The sequence below is a fragment of the Colobus angolensis genome, unplaced genomic scaffold (assembly GCF_000951035.1).
Source record: "Colobus angolensis palliatus isolate OR3802 unplaced genomic scaffold, Cang.pa_1.0 Scaffold172, whole genome shotgun sequence".
NCBI lineage: Eukaryota > Metazoa > Chordata > Mammalia > Primates > Cercopithecidae > Colobus > Colobus angolensis.
In genome coordinates this window covers 4,823,045-4,849,066 of record NW_012114844.1, presented here as the reverse complement: position 1 = coordinate 4,849,066, position 26,022 = coordinate 4,823,045, and the positions used below count along the sequence as shown (strand labels likewise).

Below are 26,022 nucleotides of genomic sequence, written 5' to 3'. Positions count from 1 at the left end.
TCCTCTCCTGCTGTCTCAGTTAGGCCTAGGTGCTCCGCCAGCAACTTCTGCAGAGCACAGAACTGTGTACAGTGGGAGAATTCTCATAAAACTCAACCCAGGCCTGTAGCTGCATCCAAGAAAGGAGAAAAGAACACTGGGAAAGGGTTGTCCCCATATGCATCTTAATGAAAAGCAGGCATTAAGGATGCACAGCAAACGAAAGTGTGGGTGTCAACATTGGGAGCTGGAGGAAGACAGGGTGGGCTTAACCTGAAAATTTTTTTTTATTTACCAATGTGAGTTTTAATACAGATTGTGAAGGACCAGTCAGGAGGAACAGAAATATCTTCCAAGTGAGAACACAGCGTGCATCTAAGCACCAAAAAAAGAGGCGGCAAACCACTGGGTCCTGACAGGCCCCAGCATAGGCCAGTCCATATGTCTGGTTAATTATTCATCTGCCTGTCTCCTACCCCCATCAAGGACACAACTCTGTGAGAACTGAACCTCTATCTGATTTGCTAACAGCTGCATATCCAACACCTAGCATAGAGGAGTGACTGAATAAATACTGGTTAAATGACCAAATTAATCCATAAAAGACAGGAACTTGCTAACACGGCATGGGAGAAAAGGCCTTCTGTGGGTTTAAACAATCGGGCAGAAGGCAGCAAAGGCTCCTGCAGTTCTTGAATGGATTTATACTCATCATCCTTCCTGACTTTCCTCTCTCCTGCCACCTTGCCTCTGACAGATTCCCTGAATTGGGGTGGGGGTTTCCCTCTTTTCCTTTCCCATTCCTCCCTGTCTTCCTGCAACCTGACTCAGCCACTGCCCCTGCCCCCATTCACAGCCACATCAACCCCTGTATTCACCTGCATTAAGTCCCACCAAATCTAGGCTGAAGATGTCCCTGCTGACACCAAACTCCAAGCTTGTTCCAGATAGTCTCCTTTCCGACCCTATCCAGCAGGCTCCTCCCAGACAGAACTGCAATCTAACCCCACTCAGCATCTCCCTCACATCCTCCCTCCCAGTCACATTCTTTCACAACCTGACTTTCACAGAACCTTCAAACCAGAAGGAACCTGGTTCACAGAGCATCTTGCTTCACAGATGGGGAAATCATGATGTGCTCAAGGTCCCATAAGCTCTCTCCATGCTGTCTCTCAGATAACAATGCTGATAACTACCGATACTTCACAATAACGGATGGCATTTTGCATTTTACAAGGATTACACGAAGCACAGCTTCCTTGATCTCCGTATGGAATCATGACATTAAAGGTTGATGTGTAATTCCTGTGGCACTGCCAACGCGGGGCCTGCATTCTACCTAATAGCTTTCCTTCTGGCAGCCCTCTACACCCTGCACCCCGCACCGAGAGCGCTGCTCAGGCTGCCTGAGGACTGAAAGTTACAGCTACTCCTCCCACACCATCCCCTTGCACACAAGCTGTTAAGAGTGTAACAGTTCAACTACCCGACGCAGCTGCTTCAAGGGAGGAAATGTGTGGTCATCCTTCAAACTGTCTTCACAATACAATGTTCTGCAAGAAGTACCATCCATATTCAAACAGGCACTTGGGCATTTGAGCCTGCTATGACCATGAATGCTTTAGTACTCATGAACTTTCAATAAGTTTTTTTTAAAAAAGCAGGATCTTGTTACCCCGGCTTGTTTGCTCATTAGTTTATGTGGGGAATGAAGTAAACAGAATGTGCTAGACATACATCCTGTAATGAGGCTATTAGTCATTTATGGGCACCTCCTTTGGGTTCTAGTTACCTCATTCTCAACAGCTATAAAGGTTTGTGGACCCCTGATTGTATCTTTATGCAAATTATTCTTTTGTGTTGAAACTAGGTCTTTATCTATCCAAACACAGAAGACAATGTGGAATGGTATTTGAGGCATGACATGCCCTCAGAGGACAGGCTACAAAATAGAAGGCAGACAGAACAGATATTGACTAATAATAAAGCTGCAAGTTCCAATCACACACAGGAAAGTCTCTTGCTCAACACAGATTCTAGAAAAAAAATTAATGTAAGCAACTATGTGACAGTGCTGGCTCCTTAATGAATATTCAATCCAGCTTTTCCTTACTTATAAACCTTGGTTTTGATCGTGGCCATGTGCTCAGCTAAAATACTTGGCTTCCCAGACTCCTTCCAGCTAGGAATGGCCATGTGACAGTTCCAGCTAATGATGCATAAGCCACAGGTTTCTGGGAAAGCATTCTGCTTTTTGATGTAAGTGGACACCAGGGGCAGCTAGCATGAGCAGGAAAGCTAATACACTCTAGCAATGGAAAACAGAGTCAGAGACAGCTTGGGCCCCTCAGCGGCACTAGTGAGTAGCTATGCCAGCCATAAACTGCTTATCACGTGAGACAAATCACTCCCTATGTGTAAGTCCTTATTAGGAAGGTTTCTTGTTAATTACAGCTGAACATAATGCTAACCCTTTCAAAATGCTATCATCTCATACATATGTATACAATATATAATATATGTGTATATACACATACATATGGCTCTTTACACTTAACAATGCAGTTTCCCATTTGATCCTTATAACAACTACAAAGGAGGGTGAACAAACTTCAATTCCCAGAGCCACAGTTTCCTACCCCTGTACTACAGGATAAATGACTGACTTAGTCTGACAACTAGTAAATATCCCCAAGACTCACAGGCCCACAGGGCTTCTTCCACGAGGTAGAGCTGCCTTCTAAGATACACAACTAGCTATCAGTGGAAAATGTTAATCCCCTATATTTTTCCCCATATTGACTTTAGGCGCTAGGAGGGTCCTGATGGGTGACGCCCATTAGACTACAAACCAAAATGTTCCAAACAACTGGGTGACCACGAGACAATACTAGGAAAAATTTTATTTTTAATGCAAATCAGTTATAAAAACACTCTTCTTTAATTCTTGCTAGAGTAGGCTAAGCTGAGCAGATAACTACAAGCATGGCTTTAGAAACTTCACAGAGCACTGCCATATAACACAACACAATTTATCTTTGAACCGGATTTGATCTCTGATGATGAAACAAAAGGGTCTAAAATACAAGCTTTTCTTCTTGACTTCCTGCTTTAGATTTTTTGACTTCCTGAACTATTATAGTCTCACATACTGCTCTGGGGCCCAAAGTTTCATTCCTTGTTCTCAGAAGCTATCTAAAAATTAATAGAAGTCTTAAGTTATAGTCATTTCTATCAATAAAATCTTCAAAGGCACTCCATTGTTCTTAGGATAAAGTCCAAAATCCCAAGGCCAGCAGTCTAGGCTCTCCCCCAGCTCTGGCTCTGGGTCCCGGGTGTGCCCCCAGGTTCAACTTGCACCCCACAACTGCTTCCAGCCGGTAGCCATCCTGACTGCAGCTCTGGGAAGGCACTGAAGTCCAGCCCTGTCATCTGCCTCCCCGCTTCTCTACCTAGCTAATTCCTAGCCATCCTCCAGGCCTTGGCTTAGATGCACTTCCTCAGAGAAGCCCTAACTGCCAGAAGCTATGCAGAGCCCACTTACAGCCCATGGTACCAGCATGCACCCTTCCCTCACATTGCACATTTCTCTCATTTTTTATCTGCACAACCACCCTGCTTGACTAGAAATTCTGTGAGGAGATGGACAAAGTTCATCTTGAGTGCCAACTCTGCTGACTGAATGAGTAAATGTCAGAGGGCATTTACTCAAATGCTAAATTCGATACCTGGAGTCCCCAAATCAAAGGAGGAGAAACAAATATGGGCTTCAGATGTTTTCTCTGGCTCTCCAATCACAGCATTTTGGCTTAGAAGGAGGAAGGACAGCTGTTATAAAGAGACTAGAGGGATAAGCATCACTTCTTTATCCTCCTTTTGGTTTAATATCCCTGAGACTTTGCTAGAAAGAAGCACTTGGTGTCCTTGGAACAAAGGAACTGAGGCAAATCAAGCACCTCCTGTGCCAAAGGCAGTGGCTATACTCATGAACACTGCCTGTTCCCACAGGATTTCCAAATGTTCCAAGTGACTCAGACACTCAGTTAGGAGCTCCTTTTGATGAAAAGCACTATAAGAGTGGCTTTCAAAACAACTCAGTTACCAGTGACTTGACCCTGAACTAAACATAAGGGGGCAAAAAGTTGAAAATAAAGGCATGACCTCAGAACTTGGAATAGTCAGAGTGCTGAGTCAGTCGGGAAAGTGACTCAAAAACTCTCACAGAAAATATATCAACAGGTACAAAGCATATATAGTAATTTCTCACTGATAAGAGGATTAACCTACTGAAAAATACTGGGACAAGTAAAAACAAGACTGGCAAATTTGGAGATGAAAAATTTGTCTAAGAACGCATTTATTTCTGGAGTAAAACAGCCACACATGTGCCAACACCATCCTTGGTGGGACAGGCAACTCGGATGCAGCCCTGTGTTCTGCTGAGCAAAGGGTCCCACGGGTTTTATTAAGTGCAGACAACATCTCTTTATGAAACTGTTAGAACCAGTCCTCACTGTTGTCTACTTCTTTTAATGTATGCTCCATGTGTCTTCCAAAAATACTAGTACGATGGCCTGGGCTTTTTAGACCTTACTTCTGAGCTTAGGAGGCTTTTGTGTTTATTTGTTTGTTTTTCTGGATGTGTTCTTTGCCCTGTATGGAGAGCGGGGGCCAAAAATAGTACCATCTCCACAGTCTTTGCAGGGGGGGTAGGATGGGCAGCAAATAATTGTTGTCCTGTTCTTTCTAGAGGTTATCTCCATGCTGCAAATGGCCAGGGATTACCCTGAGTTATAGAAATGCCACGAATCCAGGACAGAATTAAATCAATGTTTGAAGGTTAAAGTCTTCCTAAGAAACACTAGAGAATTATAAGTGGAATGTTTTGCGAATACCTTCCTAGTGTATACAAACACCTGTTAACCTTGGCAAGTCTGCCCAAGCATGACTATTTAGGCACGAGTGCTCCATCATTAGGTGTGGTAGAAAGGCTGGCCCTGCAGTCACAATTAGACTTACAGCACCACAACTTACTACATGCTGACCTTAGTCGTATCATCTCTTCCATATGCTTGGCACTGGCCTTGCCTGATTCCAAGGCCATCACTGGGCTTGCATAAGCTTCGTACATGGAGGCGCTGGGTAACTGTGGAATGCTGTCCACTCATAAGGTAGCATCACTATGATTTTCTTTCTAAAATCATTTTCATTCACTGCTAAGTTCATATGTGGTATCGAATGGCTCACACAAATAACTGACCCAGCTCCCCTTTATTTTTGCCTTACCGGTGTTATCTCTGGCTACAAGACCCTTAGGAAAATCCCCGGGAGTTGGAGAGGTCCTGCTGTCCCACTTGACCATGTCGAGACTGTTACAATATTCCCATCTCTTCTGCTGAAGCTCCTGTAACCAGTAAGTCATGAGTTGACGATTGGGAGCCTAGAAAGAGGGAGGGGAAAAACATGTTATGGCCACCAATAATATGAAGAGCTTAAAAAATATTATGTCTTATGCGTACAGACTGTTCAGCTTGCCATATGAGAGTTAAGATGAACAGATCAAGGAAACTTCAGCTACAAGATTAGTAGCTTTTACTCATGATGAGTTGGTCAAGCAAACAGCAATTGTGACACGAAGAATTGAACCCAGTTAATAAGAAGTCTTTTTAAATTCTAAAATTAAAGAATAATGCAGCATAACATTTTCCTCAAAACTGTTTAGGAAGGTGTGATAATACTGCTGCTCTTTTGCTCTGAGCAACTATAAATTCCATCTTCAGAAATAAAATCTTACATAGGTATGAATGACGGCCTTGCCAAATCACATCATATAACGATATTTAAACTCCATCAGCATCTAAGAGTATACAAAGAAAACTGCAGATTAAAAACTAGCTGGCACTCCTATCAGAATGGCTAATATTTCAAAAAGCTGACAATGCCAAGTGCTGACAAGGGTGAAGGGCAGCTAGAACTTTCACAAGCTGCTGGTAGAATGCAACTTGGTGCAGCTACTTTAGAAAACGGTTTGGCAATTCCTTATAAAGTTAAACATACACTTACCAAGTGACCTGGAAAGCCCATCCCTACATATCCACCCAAGAGGAATGAAAACATATTCACACAAAGACCTGTATGTAAGTATGTACAGAGGTTTTATTCATAATTGCCAAAAAAATGAGAACTTCATCTGGTGAAAGGATTAAAAAAAAACTGTGGTACACATCCATACAATAAAATACTATTTAGCAATAAAAAGGAGCACACTATTGATTCCTACAACATGGATAAATATTAAATGCATATTGCTAAGTGAAAGAAGCCTGACCCAAACGGCTATATACTATATGATGTCATTTATGTAACACCCTGAAAAGGCAAAATTGTCAGAACAGAAAACAAATCGGTGGTTGCCAGGGCTTGGCAGGGAGGGGAGCAGCTGACTACAAAGGGGCAGCACAAGAATCTGTGGGTGACAGAACTGTTCTGTATCATGGTTCTGATGGTAAAGTCATGATTCTATGCATTTGTCCAAAATCATAGAATTATATACACAAAGAGTGAATATTATTTAAAAAAATCAACCAAGATGGGGGAGAGGACCCAGAACAATGAACCTAACTATAAACAAACTAGACTGCAGGTATGGGTTAAGGTCTCCAGGCTGCCCCCTGCAAAGGAGTCCCAAGAAGAAGGAAGGCTGCCATGACACAATTATGGGAACTTCATCAACACTGGCATCCAGTGACATGTGCAGACATCAGACACGGTGGTTCCCAAGATCAGAGGCAGTGAAGAAAATGGCTCTGCAGGCATGACAGCAAGAGACAGGCCTAAAACAAACTACTACTACTTATAAGCAAAGGATACAAAGGATAACCTCTGGGTGCTGTGGCTACAACTTGAGTCTTTTTAGTGATACTTGCATACCTGGCCTCAGATAAAGAAAAGCCTTCATTACAGGATATTTGGGTATTTTACAGAAAGTTCTTCCAACTATCAGCCAAGTTGCCATTTCATCCATTCATTTAACCAACATTTGCCAAGCACCTATCAGATACCCAGACCTGGGGCTTGGCCTAGTGAGAAAGACAGGAAAAAACACCCAGTAATTTCCATGCTGCATTAAGTGCTATGACAGAAAGCAGAGCAGGTGAGGCAGGGCTGGCGTGACTGGAGAGCACTGGGGAAGGACAAAGAGCCAAGGAGGGAGGTGCAGCAAAGGACAAGGTACTCAAAGTTCAGGACACCTGCCACATGCAGGTTTAAAAGCTTCAAAGTATTGGTTTAATGTCTATCTTCTCCAAGAAACAAACTCCAAGTTGTCTCCATTTCTCTAGCATCTAGCTCAGTGCCAGGCACACAGTAGGTCAGTATTTACTGAATACATATATGTAGGAATAGTGAATGAATGATCAGAAAATGATACAGGAGAGCTTGGTCTTAAATGGGAAGCAGGCAGTGGCCAGAGGAAAATAGATTCCAGGAAGAGATAGGAGTGTCTACAAAAGTGAAAAGGTCAGAGAGCAGGAGTGAGGTGAGGTCAGTGAGTGGCAAGGACCTGGCCCTGAAGGGACTTGTGTGCCTTCCTAAAGAGATGGAATGGGGAATTTAGCAGGGCACTGGGGAAGGACACATATCAGATTATTAGACAAAGGTACTGCTGGTGAAAATGGTGGTGAGGGAAAGGCAGGTGCACAGTTTGCATAAAGGAGGAGATTAGCTCAGGCCAGAGGCCATGAGCCCACCTGAGAGATCCATGAACTGCAGTCTGGAGTTTTGGCGGCAGGCTGGTTGCAGGGTAGACACAGGAGCTCAGCCTGGCCCTGGGGCAGAGCAAAGAGCACACAAGCATTTCCACAGGAGGGGAGAGGAGAGTCACCAGGCAAGTCAGGAACTGAGACACACAACCACAGCCAAATTCAGAGCCCAAAGCCCACCCAGTTCCTCCCCTTTTTTTTTGCAGATGAGTGGATAGAGGCCCAGAAAGGGAATTGACTTGTCTAGGTCATACAGGGAGTCAATACTGTGAGCCCAGTCTGCCAAACCCCCCAACCCTTAGAGGCAACTGTGTGTTTGGGTGGGGGAAATGTGTGTGTCTGGTCCTCCCACCAGCTCCCTGACTACCTGGCCCTTCCATCCCCATGCCACGGATGAGCTAAGCACCCTGGGAGCCTTCTGCTCCAGCCAGGGAGGCGTCCAGACACTTGCTCTACTTCCTCTTGTTCAGCCTGCACACACAGCTGTGTTTCTATTTATGCTCAGGAGCCACAGGCTGCTCAGAGAAGCTGGCACACACTCACTAGGACAGATCTGAACCAACCTCTCCAGCTGCCTCTGACAATGCAGGCACCATGAAAAATCTGCTTTTTACAACAAATCCTTTTCCCTTTAAATCTCTGAGTATTAAATCTAACTGGGAAACAATTAGTAACCTCTGAGTCATCTCTCACTAAATTCCCAGGGCAAAACTTTAAGATCACATGCTTTCAACAACTGCTATTTTATCATACTGTAGAAATTCAGTCAATAAGGTGGGTAAAATCTGGTCAATAAGGCAGTTAATCTAGATACTGATTAACTGGGTTTGTTTCCTTTCAAAAAAAAAAAATCTAGACAGGCAGGTGTGGTGGCTCACACCTGTAATCTCAGCACTTCGGGAGGACGAGGCAGGCAGATAACCTGAGGTCAGGAGTTTGAGACCAGCCTAGCCAACATGGTGAAAACCCTGCCTCTACTAAAAATATTTTTTTAAATTAGCCAGGCGTGGTTGTGGGCACCTGTAATACTTGGGAAGCTGAGGCAGGAGAACTGCTTGAACCCGAGATGGAGGCTGCAGTGAGCTGACACAGTGCCACTGCACTCCAACCTGGGCGACAGTGAGACTCTGTCTCAAAAAAAAAAAAAAATCTAGAGATCACTAGAAGACTTTTTACTTCAATCCCCAATTAGCTAGTAAAAGGCTGGGGGCCAGGTTGTCTGAAATGTCTCTGGGGCATGTGCTTTGACATAAAAGCCCCAAAGGGCCTTTTCTGAAGAGAGCCGAAACCCAAAGACAGAAACACACACAGGTTCTAAGACTGAGCACCACTAAAAGTACAATACAGCAAAATCAGTAGAAATCCAAAAAGCCTCTGGGTTTTCCATCTGGTATCTTTCAGCGAAGGACTAAATGGAGATTCGGCTCAGGCCTAATTAAATGTATAATCACAAACCAGCCTCTTTATCGCCCCAGTCCCAATAAATTGGTTCAGATCTGCCCTGTCCAACACAATAGCCACTAGCCAGACGTGACTACTGAGCACATGAGAGGAGGCCAGCGCCAAATGATAAAATCTTTTGGATGCACTGAATTAAATACAATAGTATTAAAATTAATTTTACCGGTTTAATGTGACTACTTGAAAATTTAAAAGTATGTATGTGGCTCACATCTTATCTTTACTCAACAGAGCTGGTCTACACCACAATGGCAAATATATTCCATTTTGAGAGCCAAAGTTGGTGGGAGATCTGGCTTGGCAAGAAACAGCACCTCAGGATTATAACGTAACCCAAGGGCATGGGGTCCCTATGGGGGCTTGGGGCAGCCAACACCATTGCTCTTCTACAGCACTTTATGACTCAAGATAACTTCTCTCTTTAAACAGGCACCTCCATATCTCTAACCACTCCATGGTCTATTAATGTCCAAGGAGAGGCCAACATTCTTTAGGAACCCAGGCATATGCTGGTCTGGCTCACAGCTTTAGTGCCTTTATTCAGTGCTCCCAAAGTGGGGCGAGTAGGAGCTTCGAGTGATCTGGCTGCACAGACAATGCCTTGCTGGGTCTATCACCAGGAGTTCCCTCCGCTGAGCCTCAGCTCAGCTGGTAACAATGAGCCAGTTAGCGCAGAAGCTTACCACCAGAACCACACAGCATTCACCACAGACATGCCCGCCAGAGGAGTGAGGACTAGGAAGGATCACCATCTGCCCCCCACCCCTCAGAATGACCATTTAAAATGCTGTGGTCCCAAGTTCTGGAGAGTCAGACAGGCATTCCACTCATGCTAGAAGAAACAGTGACAAAGCAGAGCTCCAGAGCTGATTCTAGGCAAGCACCCAGCAAGAAGCCAGGTGTTAGCGTGTGCTGTCTGATGCCTCACCCAGGCCAGCTCCTGAGTCTCCCCTAACACCAATCTCTCCAGATCCTTCCTACTCACCCTTCGAGGTCCAATGCAAAGGCCACCTCTTCAGAGCAGGTTTCCCTGACCTGGGTGTGCATTTTGTCTCCCCTAACACCAGTCTCCTCAGCTCCTTCCTACTCACCCTTCAAGGTCCAATGCAAAGGCCACCTCTTCAGAGCAGGTTTCCCTGATTTGGGGGTACATCCTGTCTCCATTCTCTGAATGGGGAGCCTGGAGAATCTTGTAGCCCAGGTAACCCTCCCATGGAGATGAGGGCACTCCCTGCGTGTTCCTCACTAACCTAAGTTCCTTAAAGGCAGAGGCCAGACCTGCTGGTCTCAATATGATCCAAGATGCCTTGCACAGTGTCCTGAATATAAATACTCAAATATCTGACTCATCCTCTCATGTTCAATTGTTGCTACTTCCTCTCAACACTGCTGAAATCCCAGGTCAAATATGGCACCAATCCCAATATGAGACAAAGCCGAACATCTTGGAAAGCCATTGTAGTTGTCTCTTACATGGCTGCATGAACGTCCTGGGTTTCTTCCACTCAGGAAGAGGGGCAGATAAGGATTGGGTAGTCACAATTCTACATGGCAGCCATCTGCTGCCTTTGGGTGCCAAGACATGAGGCACCAGCCAGAAGAATAAAAGCAAGCCATCTGCGTTCTGCTTGAGGTGGGAATGCAGTCCTTGACAGCTGGCTGAGAAGTACCATGTGATGCCCCAGCTGCTCCCACAACCTGCCGTCCCCAGGTCTCTCGTAGCGCAAAACCCAGAAGCCCACTCATGTGTGAGACAGGCCCTGGCCACCTGTTTCTTCTCTTGGGCCCCAGAGACTCCCCTCAGCCTCCCACCGGCTCTCAATTTGATGCTTAGACAAGTCCCACAATAAAGTTGTTTGATTACAAGTTAACTGATTTCAATACACAAATATTAAGGGTCCACTCCCAGTGGGAAGTGCGTGATTGTGAGGAGAGGGGCTGGAGTAGCAATCCAGCAGCATCTACAGGGAGTTGGGCCTCATTATCTCCACTAAACAACAAGTTTATCTAAGCTTTTATTCCCTTTGGTAAACAATGCCCAACTATCAAAATTTACCACATTTTAGAAGCTATAATAATATTCACATTCTTCGACCCACAATTCCATTCCTAGAAATGTAGCTAAAGTAGTTCAAAAGAGGAAAAAGGGACAACACCATGTACATAAAGTGTTCATTTGCTTGACAAATGTTTATTAAGAGCCTAACTTGGGCCAAGTCCAGTAGTTAGCACTAAGAATACAGAACTGGATGAGATCTGGTTAATTCCTACCTCTGAGATATTCACCGCAAGCAAACATTTTCCTTTATGCCAACAATAAACAGTGGGAAACAAGTTCATAATTATAATCAACATAAAATGGCTAGGTATCCAATTAAGAAATCTAGAGGCCAGGCGCAGTGGCTCATGCCAGTAATCCTAGCCCTTTGGGAGGCCCAGGTGGGTGAATCGCCTGGGCTCAGGAGTTTGAGACCAGCCTGAGCAACATGGTGAAACCACATCTCTAAAAAAAAAAAAATTAGCCAGGCACAGTGGCATGTACTTGTGAGAACCAGCTACTCAAGAGGCTAAGGTTAGAGGATCCCTTTAGCCCAGGATACAGAGTTTGCAGTGAGCCAAGATCTGTACCCAGCCTGGGCGACAGAGCAAGACCAATCTCTTGGTTAACCAGGCACCGTGGCTCACTCCTGTAATCCCAGCATTTTGGGAGGCTGAGGCAGGCAGATCACCTTAAGTCTGGAGTTCGGGACCAGCCTGGCCAACATGGTGAAACCTCATCTCTATTAAAAATACCAAAATTAGCCAGGTGTGGTGGCGCACTCCTATAATTGCAGCTACTTGGGAGGCCAAGGCAGAAGAATCGTTTAAACCCAGGAAGCAGAGGTTGCAGTGAGTCGAGATTGTGCCACTGCACTCCAGCCTGGGCAACAAGAGTGAAATTCTGTCTCAAAAATGAAAACAGAAGACCCTGTCTCTTTAAAATATAATAATAGGCCAGGCACAGTGGCTCATGCCTGTAATCCCAGCACTTTGGGAGGCAGAGGCAGGCAGACTGCTTGAGCCCAGGAGTTCGAGATCAGCCTGGGCAATATGGTAAAACCTCATCTCTATTAAAAATATAAATTTACGAGGTGTGGTGGCACACTCCTATAATCCCAGCTACTCGGGAGGCTGAGGCAGGAGAATCATTTAAACCTGGGAGGCAGAGATTGCAGGGAGCTAAGATCGTGGCACTGCACTCTAACCTGGGCAACAAGAGCGAAACTCCATCTCAAAAACAAGACCCTGTCTCTTAAAAATATAATAATAGGCCAGGCACAGTGGCTGACGCCTGTAATCCCAGCACTTTGGGAGGCAGAGGCAGGCAGATCACTTGAACCCAGGAGTTCGAGACCAGCCTGGCCAACATGGTGAAATCCCCTCTCTACAAAAAGTACAAAAATTAGCCAGGTGTGGTGGTGCATGCCTGCAGTCCCAGCTACTCAGAAGGCTGAGGTAGGAGAATTTCTTGAGCCCAGGAGGTTGAAGCTGCAGTGAGCCATAACTGTACCACTGTACTACAGGCCGGGCGACAGTGTGAGACCCTGTCTCCAAATATATATATATATAATTTATATATATAATATATATAACTGCATTAGGACGACTGGCCAAATATCTGGAAAAAAATAAGTGATGCCCTGGGTAAGAAACCTATCATCAGAGAAAATAATTTCAAATTTAATTCAAGATTTAACAAACTAATGTATTTAATAAAAACCATTAAATGAATGAATTTAATAAATAAGTAAATTTAATAAAAATCATTAGATCAGTAGAAGAAAAAGCCTATATAATTAAAATTAAGTTTCTATCTCTTTCTACCTCTTACAACAGTTGTATAGATTTCCACCAATTATAAAGGTATGGAAGGGAAGATAGGACTTAAATCAAGCAATGCGGCATAGCAGAAATTCACATGGGAAGGTTTAGCTAAAACTGAAGTATAAACAGCAGCCACAAGACTCTACACAGAAAATGAATGCCATGTGCACCATGATGCAGTAGACGAGGAAAACAAAACACTCTTTCAAGACCGAGCCCAAAACTGAAAGCTAGAAGGACAGACACTTCAAACCGTAAGCCCGGGAGCTGCTTCTCCCATGGGCAACCCTGGAAGCCAGCTCCAGGCAGCAGGGAGTCACTGATTATAAGAGGGCTGATGATTCTCCCCAGTAGCACAAGAAACTGCTGTCCTAACATTTCTATTTTCTTGGAAGGTAAAGGGCTTTCTAAACCCACAAAGAAAGCAAAGCAAAGAAAATATGTGTCTAAAACACTACAAATAAATTAATAGACAAAGAGGAACTGAAAAAAGACCAAACAACTTAAAAGTCACTAAGCGTGGTGTAGAGTTTCACACCACCGTAACTTTGCAGGGCTCTTCACTCTTCCTGGACTGTGGGAAATCCTGTTTGTCTGGTGAGTTCCTATTAATCTTTAGTTTAAAAATATATATATATTTTAGACTTCTATTTCAAATAATAACAATCTACATCTGCTGAGGAGAATTTGGAAAATACAGGAAAGCAAAGAAGAAAATAAAATGAACATAGCTGCATCACCAGAAATAACCACCATCAATACTTTGGTATTTCCAAACATTTTTCTACCCATAAATGTACAGAAAATTCTCTACCCATATATTTTCTTTATAAAACTGTATTAAAATTATATAGACTCTTCCATAATATTTGCATATTATATTAGACACCATCCATATAACAATTACTGTGTGCCAGACACTATGTTTTCGCTTTATACACACTGTCATTTAACCCTTGTAACTATCTCTCCCCAAACAGTATCATCTGCTTGCCCATGGACCCTGGAGCCTAACTGCCAAGGTTCAAATCCCAGCTCTGCTACTGGCTAGCTATGTTAGGTAAGTTACATAAACTGTCTAGGCCTCAGATTCCTTGCTGGTAAAATTGAAATAATAATAATAGGAACCTACTTCATGGTATTGAAGATTAATGAGTTAACATGTGTTAAGCTCAAAAGGGTGTTTGGCACCAAGTACTCATTAGGTATCAATTATCTATATTATCATGTTTACCCATGATAACTTAACATGTGTTAAGCTCAGAAGAGTATTTGACACAAAGTACCATTGTGTATCAACTATCTGTATTATCATGTTTACCCCAAATCTCACAGTCACTTGGCACAGTCAAAATTTAAACCTAGTCTGCATTACTTGCTATCAAGGGGAAGGATGAGAGAGCATGTCCAAGACAAAATCAATCCTCTCAGCATTTCAGCAGGAATCACAAGTTCCTCTACGGTTTTTCTCAAATATTGAAATGCTGATGGCCTCAATCAATAGCAAAGTTCAAATAAAAACCTCTGGGTTGGCTTCAGGGACAAATAAAACTATATCAGATGCTGGTCCCCACATCAGTAGAGAAGGTCCTCTGGACATCCAATCTAGAGGGCTAGGCATAGTGTCACTGGGAGAGGGCATGACCATCAGTCTACAATGGCCAACATGCTTCCACTCTTAATCACAATTCTGCTCTAACAGCATTTCTCAAAACTAGACTGCTGTGAGCAATAACAAGACCACACACAAGCAAATATGGAGAGGACAGAAACTTCTCTATCCTGATATAATAGAATCGCCAGGTCTCCTATTACTAAGGACTCCCTTGTCAGTCTTTCAGATTCATGCGTCCTGACGCCGGGACCCCTGGGTCTCCAGATTCATCTACCCCTGGGCCTCCGCAACAGCTTCCTAACTAGACTTGCTGTCTCAGTCTCCCCTCTCCAAACACTCTTCTGACACCTAGCCAATGAAGTCATATATGTTGCATGCTTAAAACTCTCTCATGGCTTCCAAGTGTCAAGAAATCTGGCACACACTGCCCCACACATAGAACTATAACCTTTCTCCCACACAAAAGGCCCACAAAAGCCTTCACAATCTCTGCTCCTACTGCACTAACACCTCCCTAACAAATTCCTACTCACTCAAGACCCAGCTCAAACATCTCATCTACAAGGCCAGCCAACATCCCTTATACAACCAAACGATCATAACTCCAACATGCTCTATATGATGCACACCACCTCAATCACCCACTTAGGGTTATGAACTCTGGGTTCCTTCCCAATGGATCAGGTCCCACCATGTTTATAAGCCAAAAGAACATAACCAACAATCACGAAAGAGCCAAGGAAGGAAAATATATATACAGAATGGGTCAAGTCTGCATACCTTATAGAAAGCAATTTAAATTACATGGATAGTTTTGAGTATCCATTTCTCAAAAGAATGCAATGGCTGCTCATAATGAAGTAATTTTTGTTTCTTAAATCCAAGGAAGGATATCTGGATCTCTAAGAAATGTCTAAAGTAATTTCTTCCATAAGCAATAAAAAGCACAAGAATATTGTAAGCAGCCTGATAATACAAAACAAAATTCAAATAGAAAACAGACTACAACCCCGAATCTGATAAATAACTTCAGGTTCCAAATTTTTTCCTGAGTGTTTCAAAATCATGAGCCTGGAAACAATCTCAAGGGATCTGGACCAGCACCAATGGGGAAAAAAAAATGTATTTTTTCCCCCAGGAAGGTTTTGAAATCTTCTGTTTCAGCCCAGCAACAGAGACTGAGAAGGCAAATACTGGATCTCCTGGCTCCTTGGAAAACGGAATGCAAGGTCACAAACCTCCATTCCTCTAGTGAACATAATAAAACCTCCTTTTATATCTTTTAAAATTGCTATCTTAAAATTAGCATCCATATGTCTTACAAAATAATCATATCTTATTAAAATAGTTCTAATCTAACTCCTTTCAAAGGCTGAGCACACACCTAGAACCCATAATCAATTTCCCTGAATAGTCCATTCCCTGGGAAGATGCCACATGCCTCATCCATTCTGGCAGGTGTTGGTCTGAGGAGTTCTGCCATCTCTAACACTCAAGCACCCCTTTTAAAAAACAAATACCTTGAGAGAAAAGCCATTTCTTAAACCCATATTCAGCAAGTACATTTTTAAGCAAATACCATTTAACAGAGATTAGCAACTAAGGGTAATGGACTAGAAGAAGAGGGCCTACAACTAGAACAAAGAAGAGCAAATGTGAGTTCACAGGAAAGTGGGCAATGAAAACAACTGGGCTTGTGAGGGATTTGGCCACATCAAAGCCTCTCACAGCCCAGGCCACCCGGCTGGGCTGAGCCACAGATTTCATCAAGACAAGGGCAAGGACAAGGCCACTCTCCGGACATGCTCGTCCCTACAGGAAATGTAGAAGCCTGTCAAAATGCTTTCTGTTTCAGAGAGAAAGGGAACATGAGGCCTCCAAGTGACCACAGGGCTACATTCCTATGGTTCTCTCTCAGCTCTGCCATTGCACAATGTGAGAGAGCCAGGGATGAGCTCACGATAAATAACAACTCCTGCAGCCACAGCCTGTGGCCTATTGGATAGTCTTGCTCCACCTCCGCCCACAGTGGCTTCCACACACGATGCAATACCACATTATTCTGCTTGATGTTTTTCAACTAAAACTAGGGCAAAAGAATGACTGACTTAACAAGATGTTTTAGGAAATGGAGATAGGATAGGTTCCCAGGCTCCACCCATCAGACATTTGGGAGGCAGGAGAGCCCAGTACCAGGAACCTGCCTAGTCTTTCAGTGAATTTACAGGCATGTTTGGGAACCACGGTGATTTCTAACAGTGTTTTAAGGTGGAGCTGGTGTCTTAGGATTATCAGATGGTCATCCTACATCATTGTTACCCACTTCTCTCTGGTGAAAAGCTAGGGGATCTGAAAGTAATTACCAGTTCTTTGGTGGTGGTAATCATTGCAATTCACCCTCCCAGAAATACCCAAAGATGCCAAGTGAACACTGTTCCCTCCAGGAGCCTCCTCTGAATGCTCAGGGAGGAACCCTAGCATGCAGGGTCTGCCAGCCACTACGATCAGCACAGAAGACAGAAACCTTAGGGCTAATGGAGAATTGGGCCAAAAGTCATTCCTCTGGAGCATAGAAACTCAGAATGCAAAGAAGATATGCAGTTATAAACCACAGAGACTCAACCTGAGGATGGAGGGCTCACACTTCACTGGTCTCCACCCACGCAGTTTAGTTATTTCTAGTTCACTTAGAAAGCCACCGTCATACAGGGTCAGTCTTTTCTTCACAGCCAAAGAGGACATTCATCATCGAGAGGACAGCAGCGTTTCACAGGGAAGCCACAGAGATCTGCAGCAGAAGGGCTGGGATGCTGGAGAGAAATGCAGATTTCTGAGGCCCACTCTGGCCTGCCAACCAAAGGGGAGGAACCCCAGAATCTGCATTTTAACAGAAAGGAGGAGGAGTCTTTTCCATACAAAACTTGAGAACTGCAGGTCTGAGGGAGCTATCTGCCTTTAAAAGACAACCAAAAATGTCTTATCAGCATGTTACCTCTAGGACAATATACACAAGAGAGTTGTGTAAACAGTATAAAAAGTGCTTCACTTCTAAGGCCAGAGGGTATGCCTTACAGAGCAGAATGAAAAGATATAGCCATCTGCCAACTGCCTGTTTTCCTTTGACAAACCAAAGAGAAAACTAAAGCCGCCTCCAAAGAGAAGCCCTCTGAAAAGGGATGCACCAGGCCTCAGTCTCTGCCAGGAAAACATCACTGATGCCTCCTATCAAGTCAACCCCCACTGGAAGTTTATAACCTGTGCTGTTAATTTCCAACCTCCATGTGACTAACCTTCCTAAATCTGTGCCCCAACACAAAATGGTTAAAGGTACAATTTGAGTCTCCGTATACAACTACTAAAAAAAGAATAAGCCCAATTTTCTACTAATGGATTAAGATAGATATATAAAGCAAGTATCATCAAACTGCTGGGTTTAAATGGTAAAATATTGTTCATGTGTTTGGAGAAGGTTTCAGTGGTAGAGTAGCTAGCTGTGGGACTCGTTTCCTCTCTGTATCATGTACGGGAAGGGGGCTGATCTCTGAGGGTCTCTCCAGTTCTAACTTTGGGATAATGACCCTTGAGCAAAAACAATGGATGCCTTCCTGCAGCTCACAGAGCCACCTACTGACAATGCCCTAACCACACCCAAAATAGACACAAAAGCTCCCTGAGGCCAGAGGCAAAGCTTGACTCCTGCTCAACAAAGTCTGTTTGGTGAATGGCCAGTTGGCTGCATCCATTTAGAAAGTTGGCCACCTTCTCTGCAAGCACAGCCTCTCCTGAACACCAGAGAGCTGGAGAGGAAAATGAATACTGGGCTTGCTGCCTAGAAACAATTCCTGTAATCCAAGATCAACATCTCTGATAACATTGGCCTGCCCACCTCCAGGCCACAGCCAAGCCTGCCATCTGACAGTCAGCGACACAAGTGCCAGTCCAGAGGCAGTCTGCTCAAGGAAAGTCTGCTGGTACAGTAGCACTGGCCTAGGAAAGGGGCAGAAAGAAGAAGCACACAGGATCTCAGCTACCAAATCCCCACTTCTCACACTGGATTCCAGTTCTCCCAGGCAGTCTCTGCAAAGGCTAAGAAAATGGCCAAGCATGCAAACTCATTAGAAGATGGTGATTCCCAGCTTACTGGGAACACATGTTGCTGATCAAAGAGGAATTAGAATTAAGTCTTTGAGCATCTACACAATCATACCAACATTTACTAACTCCCTTTCCCACCTTCTTCAGGGAGTTTTTCTTGATAATCAGTTATACAGAACTCTCCAATTCTGCAATGTTCACCAAAATTATTACACAAATCACAGATTTCTGGCCCTGGGCCATATCCAGATTAGTATTTTACATATGGATGCCCCCTCCCCTTCATTTCCTGTGGAGAAGTGCCAGACCTCTCAGAATCAAAAAACTTGCAGACATGTGATATTAATCTCCCAGTGCTGAATACTACAGACAAACATGGTCCTCTTCAATGTTTTTTTCAAAACTCTTACAATTCTTTGATTACATCAGATGCTAAGCTATTTTTAAAGTTAACACTACAATTTCTTAAATCAACGGAAAATTTTCACTGCTGTATTTGCAGCAAGAAGCATACTGCTTAGAATATGACAGATGCTCAAAAATATTTGCTGAGTAAATGGACACTGCAAAAGTCTGTTTGACTATGGAATGAAAGCACACTACACACACACACACACACACACACAGAGGACATGAGGGCTTAAAGCATGCATTTAGCCAACAAGCATCTAACAGGTGTTGGCATCCTCTAAGCATGAAAGGCACAGTAGTGAAATGCACTGACAAAATCTCCCAGGAGGTGATGCATTAGTAGGACACAACAGCAGACACTCAAAGTCTAGATCAGGGAGCAAAAGCATCCTGAATCTCTAGCCGAATGAGGGCCTCCTGTGCTGGCTGGTAAGCTACTGCCTGCTGGACAATCCCCAAAGCCGCAGTCTCCCCAGGGATCCTCTCAGCATCTTGCCACTCACAAGCCCTCACATATCTGAGTGCTTAAGATGTTTTCAGTAAACTGAGCCCTCCAGGCAGAGTATTTCACAGAATACTAGTCAGAAGCCACTAACTAGTCACCGCTATCCAGTTTACCATTTCCGCATTGTATTCACTCTGTGAAAGCAAACAATACCCAGCTGAGGGCTGGCCTGATAGGATATGGGTACACCTGATCGAATGTCATTAAGACCCCACTACATAAATACCAGAACCGAAAATTGCTAATGAAAATGCCTCTCCCTCTCCCAATCTGACAGTCACTTCTACAATGGCGGGGTCTTTTTCTTTCTTTAGAGGAAGGGGGTGTTACTGTTTGTATTTTGTTCTGACTGGAGGTGAGAAGTCTGCACCTCAGTGGATCAAAGGTAAAAGCAACTGAGCGAGGAGACTGGTTCACCCCCCTCAGACGTGAGGTGGGAGCTGGTACACCTCTAACCCAAACACATCTGAACCCTCCTTCCATTTCTCAAGAAATCGTCATTTCCACGGATTAAGGAAACTGGTAATGTGCATACGAGCAAAGCAAGTGCAGCAGGACAGAAGTCAATGCCAGGGGACATTAGGAATGCTTCAGGAAAGGAAGTCCACCAGGGTAGGCCGGCCCTAGCCACACACACGCCTGCCAAAGCAAGCTTCACCCATCACAACACCCACCGCTCAGAAACAATTAAGAAGCAACTGCTCAAGATAGGTTCAGCTTTGCATTTATCTACTTTTAAATCTGTTTGCCAGTACATTAAAGACATCAACCCTTCATACTCAAACATGATACTCCTCTTAGTTACATAAAAATACTAGGCGGCCGGGCGCAGTGGCTCAAGCCTGTAATCCCAGCACTTTGGGAGGCCGAGACGGGCGGATCACAAGGTCAGGAGATCGAGACCATCCCGGCTAACCCGGTGAAACCCCATCTCTACTAAAAAATACAAAAAACTAGCCGGGCGAGGTGGCGGGCGCCTGTAGTCCCAGCTACTCAGGAGGCTGAGGCAGGAGAATGGCGTAAACCCGGAAGGCGGAGCTTGCAGTGAGCTGAGATCTGGCCACTGCACTCCAGCCTGGGCGACAGAGCGAGACTCTGTCTCAAAAAAAAAAAAAAAAAAATACTAGGCATGACCAAACCATCAGTGCCACAGTCCGAATGTCTGTGTCCCCACAAAATTCATGTGTTGAGACCCAGTCCCCAAGATGATAGTATTAAGAAGGAAGCCTTGTGGGAAGTCATTTAAGTCATGAGGGCAGAGCCCTCTGGAATGAGATCAGGGTCCTTACGAAAGAGGCCAGAGTGGTAAAAGGAATTTGAGGAGAAAAATACATCTAGAAAGATACATTCATACATACATATATACAAACACACATTGATGGAGTCCCCAGCGGGAACTTGCCTGTCCCCTTCTGCTATGAGGACACCACTAGAAGGCACTACCTCTAAAGCAGAGTGAGCCCTCACCAGACACCATATCTGCTGGTGCTTCCCAGCCTCCAGAACTATCAGAAATAAATTTCTATTGTTTATAAGCTACCCTGTCTATGACATTTTTTCACAGCAGCACAAATGGCCTAAAACAATCTTTCTGGGAGCAGAAGAAAAAAAAAAAACCTATTTGTCAAACCCTGCTTAAAACTCTTCACTGACTCTAGCTCTTAAGACGAACACAAAATCATGCCCTGGCCCAAGGCCTGCCTCTTCCAAAGGCTATGTCACCTCCACTCCTAGCTGCCACAGAGCACTCCTTGAGTCCCACATGCAACCAGCACCCCCACCTAAGGGCATCAGCTTATGCCATTTCCTCTCCACTCCCCACCCCACCTCCAGTCAACACCAACTCATCCTTTGTGTCTCAGTTCAAATGTTGCTTCTTCAGGAAAGTCTTTCCTAGCCCTGCCCCACCCATAAACCAGATCAAGATCCTGAACTATACATGCATTGCATATATTTCCTTTCAAACTTCCTAGCACTGGTTGGTGTTTGTTATATTTTATTAACGTCTGTCCCCCCCACCACCTACTGAAAGCTCCAGGAGGCCAGGGACTGTTTGTCTTGTCCAGTCGTATCCCCAGTGCCTAAGCACACACAATGAGTGAATGAGTGGGAAGCTTCTGAGGCCTTCCTAGAACACAAGTCAGTCAACTACAGCCTGGGGTCATTTCCAGCCTCTACCTATTTCTGTACAATCTACAAGGCAAGAACAGTTTTAACATTTTTATTTTGCTATTTTATTTTTTTGAAACAGGGTCTCCCTCTGTCACCCAGGCTGGGGTACAGTGGAGCAAACACAACTCACTGCAATCTCTACCTCCTGGGATCAAGCAGTCCTCCTGCCTCAGCCTCCCAAGTAGCTGGGACTAAAGACATGTGCCATCATGCCTGGCTATTTGTTTTTTGTTTTGAGACAGAGTTTCGCTCTTGTTGTCCAGGCTGCAGAGCAATGGCGCCACCTCAGCTCACTGCAACCTCCGTCTCCTGGGTTCAAGCAATTCTCCTGCCTCAGCCTCCCAAGCAGCTGGTATTACAGGCAACCGCCACCATACCCAGCTAATTTTGTATTTTTAGTAGAGACATGGTTTCACCATGCTGGTCAGGCTGGTCTTGAACTCCTGACCTCAAGTGATCTACCCGCCTCGGCCTCCCAAAAGTGCTGGGATTACAGGCGTGAGCCACCGTGTTCAGCCATACCTGGCTAGTTTTTTAATTTCTGTAGAGATAGGGTCTCACTTTGTCGCCCAGGCTGGTCTTGAACTATTGGGCTCAAGTGATACTCCCATCTCGGCCTCCCAAAGTGCTAGGATTACAGGAGTGAGCCACTGTGCCCAGCTAACATTTTTAAATGGTTGAAAAAAATCAAAAGATTATTTGCGAAACGTGAAAATTATATGAAATCCAAATTTCAGAGTCCATAACTAAAAGTTAAAACACAGCTATACTTCTATGGTTGTTTCTGTACTACAACAGCATAGTGACAGATATGGCAGAATGTGCAAAACCTAAAATAGTATGTGGCCCTTTACATAAAAGGTTTGCCTCTGCTATAACAGTGTCCTCAGAGTCCTGACCATGGGCATGAAACACATGAGACCCGAAAATACGGAACTGACTGTAAGCTCTCTCCTCTGGGGAAGGGTGAGTCATAACCCCCTTTTGGATTCCTGATGTCTGTTAGATTCAGTGGGCATTCACTGAATGGTTGCCACCTCCACGACATGAGTTCTGGCTGATCACTTTTAAAGGGTCAGGGCTCACACGAAAACCAGTGCTTACTGGGTGATTATGTTCTTTTCATTCATTCAACAGATGTCTACCTGGGCACCTTACCTTAGTCAGTTCAGGCTGTTATAACAAAAACACCACAGACTAAGTGGCTTAAACAACAGAAATTTACTCCTCAGTTCTGAAGGCTGGAATGTCCAAAATCAAGGTGCTGGTCAATTCAGTTCCTGGTGGGGGCCCTCTTCCGCCAGGCAAAGGAATGCCTTTTTGCTGTATCCTTATAGGTGGAGAGGGAGATCATCTCTCCAGGGTCTCTTTTTATAAAGGCACTAATCCCATTCATGAAGGCTCCACCCTCATGACTTAATTACCTTCCAAAGGCCCCACCTCTAAATATTAGCACATTGGGAGTTGGCACTTCAACATATGAATTTTTCAGGAACACAAACACTAGTCTATAGCATGTCTCCTTTGTGACAGATACTGTTGCGGGAGTTGAGGATACACACAGTCCTTAGGGAGCTTACCCTCTGGTCAGCAGGAAATAGGATGGAGACTCCCCTGCAATGAGGACTGTGTGAGAGGCAGTGGGAGATGGAATGCCACTGTGATATCACAAGCACAATACTGGACTTGCCTTGAAGGAACTTACTAATTCAAAAGCCATGAAAAGTTAAATCCCCATAACTTAAAGAGTTAAATAATGCTTCAAGACTGAGCAGATGCCCTAGGGCAGAACAGCTTAGAAGAACCATACAGCAAAGAAGGCTGGTTCACCACATCTATTTTGTACTGAACACACTATGATTACCCAAGCCAACAAATGTTTGTCATTAAGAGAAATTTCAGCACCAGGGAATGTGCGTTCCCACAAAAGTGGGTTAAGAATAGGGGTACACAAAAACAAAGAAATAAAGGCTTACTTCTTTAAAAGGTCAAAAAAAAAAAAGAATAGGGGTACACAGCTATTCAGTTACGTGTGGCTCAGAAACCAATACACATGTCCATTTAGCACCAAGCACCTACAAAGGGAGGAATTCATTTGCTGACGGTCTGATGACGCTCTCTTGCTCCAAAGACTGCAGAGATCTGGAAGATCAAGGCTGTTTAAGCTTCACCCTTGGTCAGTCACATGCTCTCCTTCCCCTAAGTGCCTCAGATTCCAGTAAAGCTCCATGAGAAGACTCCAGCACCCCTACACACAGAGAGATGCACACAGGAAGCATCAGCCTCTGCTAGACCCTTGCAGCAGTTTCTAGACATGTCCAGTAAAAGGTACTAGGTATCCTGGTAAAGAACTGGGCAGTAAAATGTTCCCTTGTGATACTCACTATCCAAAAACGACAGATATCAAATGCAATAAAAGGAAAGACTACTACTACACCTTATCTGATCCACAACAAAGTCAAAAAAAAAGTAGACTTGTCAGAACAGACAATACAATTAGATACTCCACATTTTAGACATTCACTATTCCTGGAGCCTCTACTTTCAGAGAGGGACTGAGTCTAGCTTCATGATGTTGGCAAAATCACATCCCCTCTCTAGCCTCTATTACCTCATAAAGCACTAGATCAAATCCCTAAATTTGGGAATAGAGGAGTTTACCAAGAAATTCCTACATCAGCTTTCATTAAGACGTACATAGAAAAACATTTTGAAAAAGCCCAACAAAACCACAGCTTCTCCAGAGAAGGCTGAAAGATACTTTTAAATAAGAAAAACATACGATAATAGAATAAGAAAACTGCTGATTTTTCTTTACTTTTTAACCCTCTGTGATAAGAAATGGTATTTGTAAAATTATACACAACTAGCTGAAGTCTAAGCAGTGCTAAATCCTAACTTAAAATCCTTAGAAATCAGGGTCTCCTCTATAGCTGGGCAGCCCTGAAGTGAAACATTAAGGCTTAAGGGGATCAGTTCTTGCATCTGAAAGATAAATTGGTAATTTCCATACTTAACACCATAAAGATTTTACTCCTACAGCTCAAAAGAAATAACTGTACAATGAAATTTAACTTTCTTAAAACACACCCCTGGCCGGGCGCAGTGGCTCACATCTGTAACCCCAGCACTTTGAGAGGCAGAGGCAGGTGGATCACAAGGTCAGAAGTTTAAGACCAGTCTGGTCAATATGGTGAAACCCCATCTCTACTAAAAATACAAAAATTAGCTGGGCGTGGTGGCGCGCGCCTATAGTTCAAGCTGCTCGGGAGGCTGAGGCAGGAGAATTGCTTGAACCTGGAGCCAGAGGTTGCAGTTAGCAGAGACTGCACCACTGCACTCCAGCCTGGGCGACAAAGTAAGACTCCGTCTAAAAAAAAAAGGAGGGGGCAGGGTTTTAGAGTAGGGGTGTTTGTTTGTTTGTTTGTTTTCTGAGATGGAGTCTCACTCTGTCGCTCAGGCTGGAGTGCAGTGGTGTGATCTCGGCTCACTGCAACTTCCACCTCCGGGTTCATGCAATTCTCCTGCCTCAGCCTCGCGAACGGCTGGAACTATAGACGTGTACCACTATGCCCAGCCAATTTTTGTATTTTTAGTGGAGACAGGGTTTCACCATATTGGCCAGGCTGGTCTCGAACTCCTGATCTCAAGTGATCCACCCGCCTCGGCCTCCCAAAGTGCTGGGATTACAGGCATGAGCCACCACGCCCGGCCTTCTCCTCCCTTCTTCCAGAAAGCCTTGCCTGGTTTCCATTCCCATTGTTGTATATAGCTAACACTTGGTACTATCTTACTCTGTGATCAATTTCTTTTTACATGTCAAAATACTCCTCCATTGTAAGTAACCCAAAGGAAAATGTATTTCCTTTCTTTAAAAAAAGAAATATTCTGAACCTACAAAAAGATGGATAGCATAACATGACAAACAATGACCCAGTCCAAGAAATAAAACACTGCAAAATAACAGGAGAAGCCCCGAGGCACCCATTCCCAATCACATCCTCCCTCTTCCCATCAGAGGCAACCACCACCTGGAAACCAGGGATCATCAGCCCCATGAAGCTATTCTCCTCGCAAAAGAGCATACATCCTTATGATCTGTAGTACTGTTTCACATGATCTTCCTAACCTTTCTATAAGTGGTATCATTCTGAACACAA

The 26,022-nt window shown here is 44.2% G+C and overlaps 1 protein-coding gene across 1 annotated transcript in view; it reads right to left on the bottom strand.

Moving 5' to 3' along the window:
- The window catches only part of TBC1D2B (TBC1 domain family, member 2B), a 68,709-nt gene extending 51,570 nt beyond the window's left edge, over nt 1-17,139 (bottom strand). Inside the window, exons 1-2 of the mRNA XM_011938439.1 lie at nt 17,043-17,139; nt 5,266-5,419 (exon numbers count right to left, since the gene is read on the bottom strand). Of these exons, the coding sequence (XP_011793829.1) occupies nt 5,266-5,419; nt 17,043-17,066 (178 nt within the window). The 5' untranslated portion in view covers nt 17,067-17,139. The remainder of the gene's footprint in view (nt 1-5,265; nt 5,420-17,042) is intronic.
- Between the last annotated feature and the right edge of the window lie 8,883 nt (nt 17,140-26,022).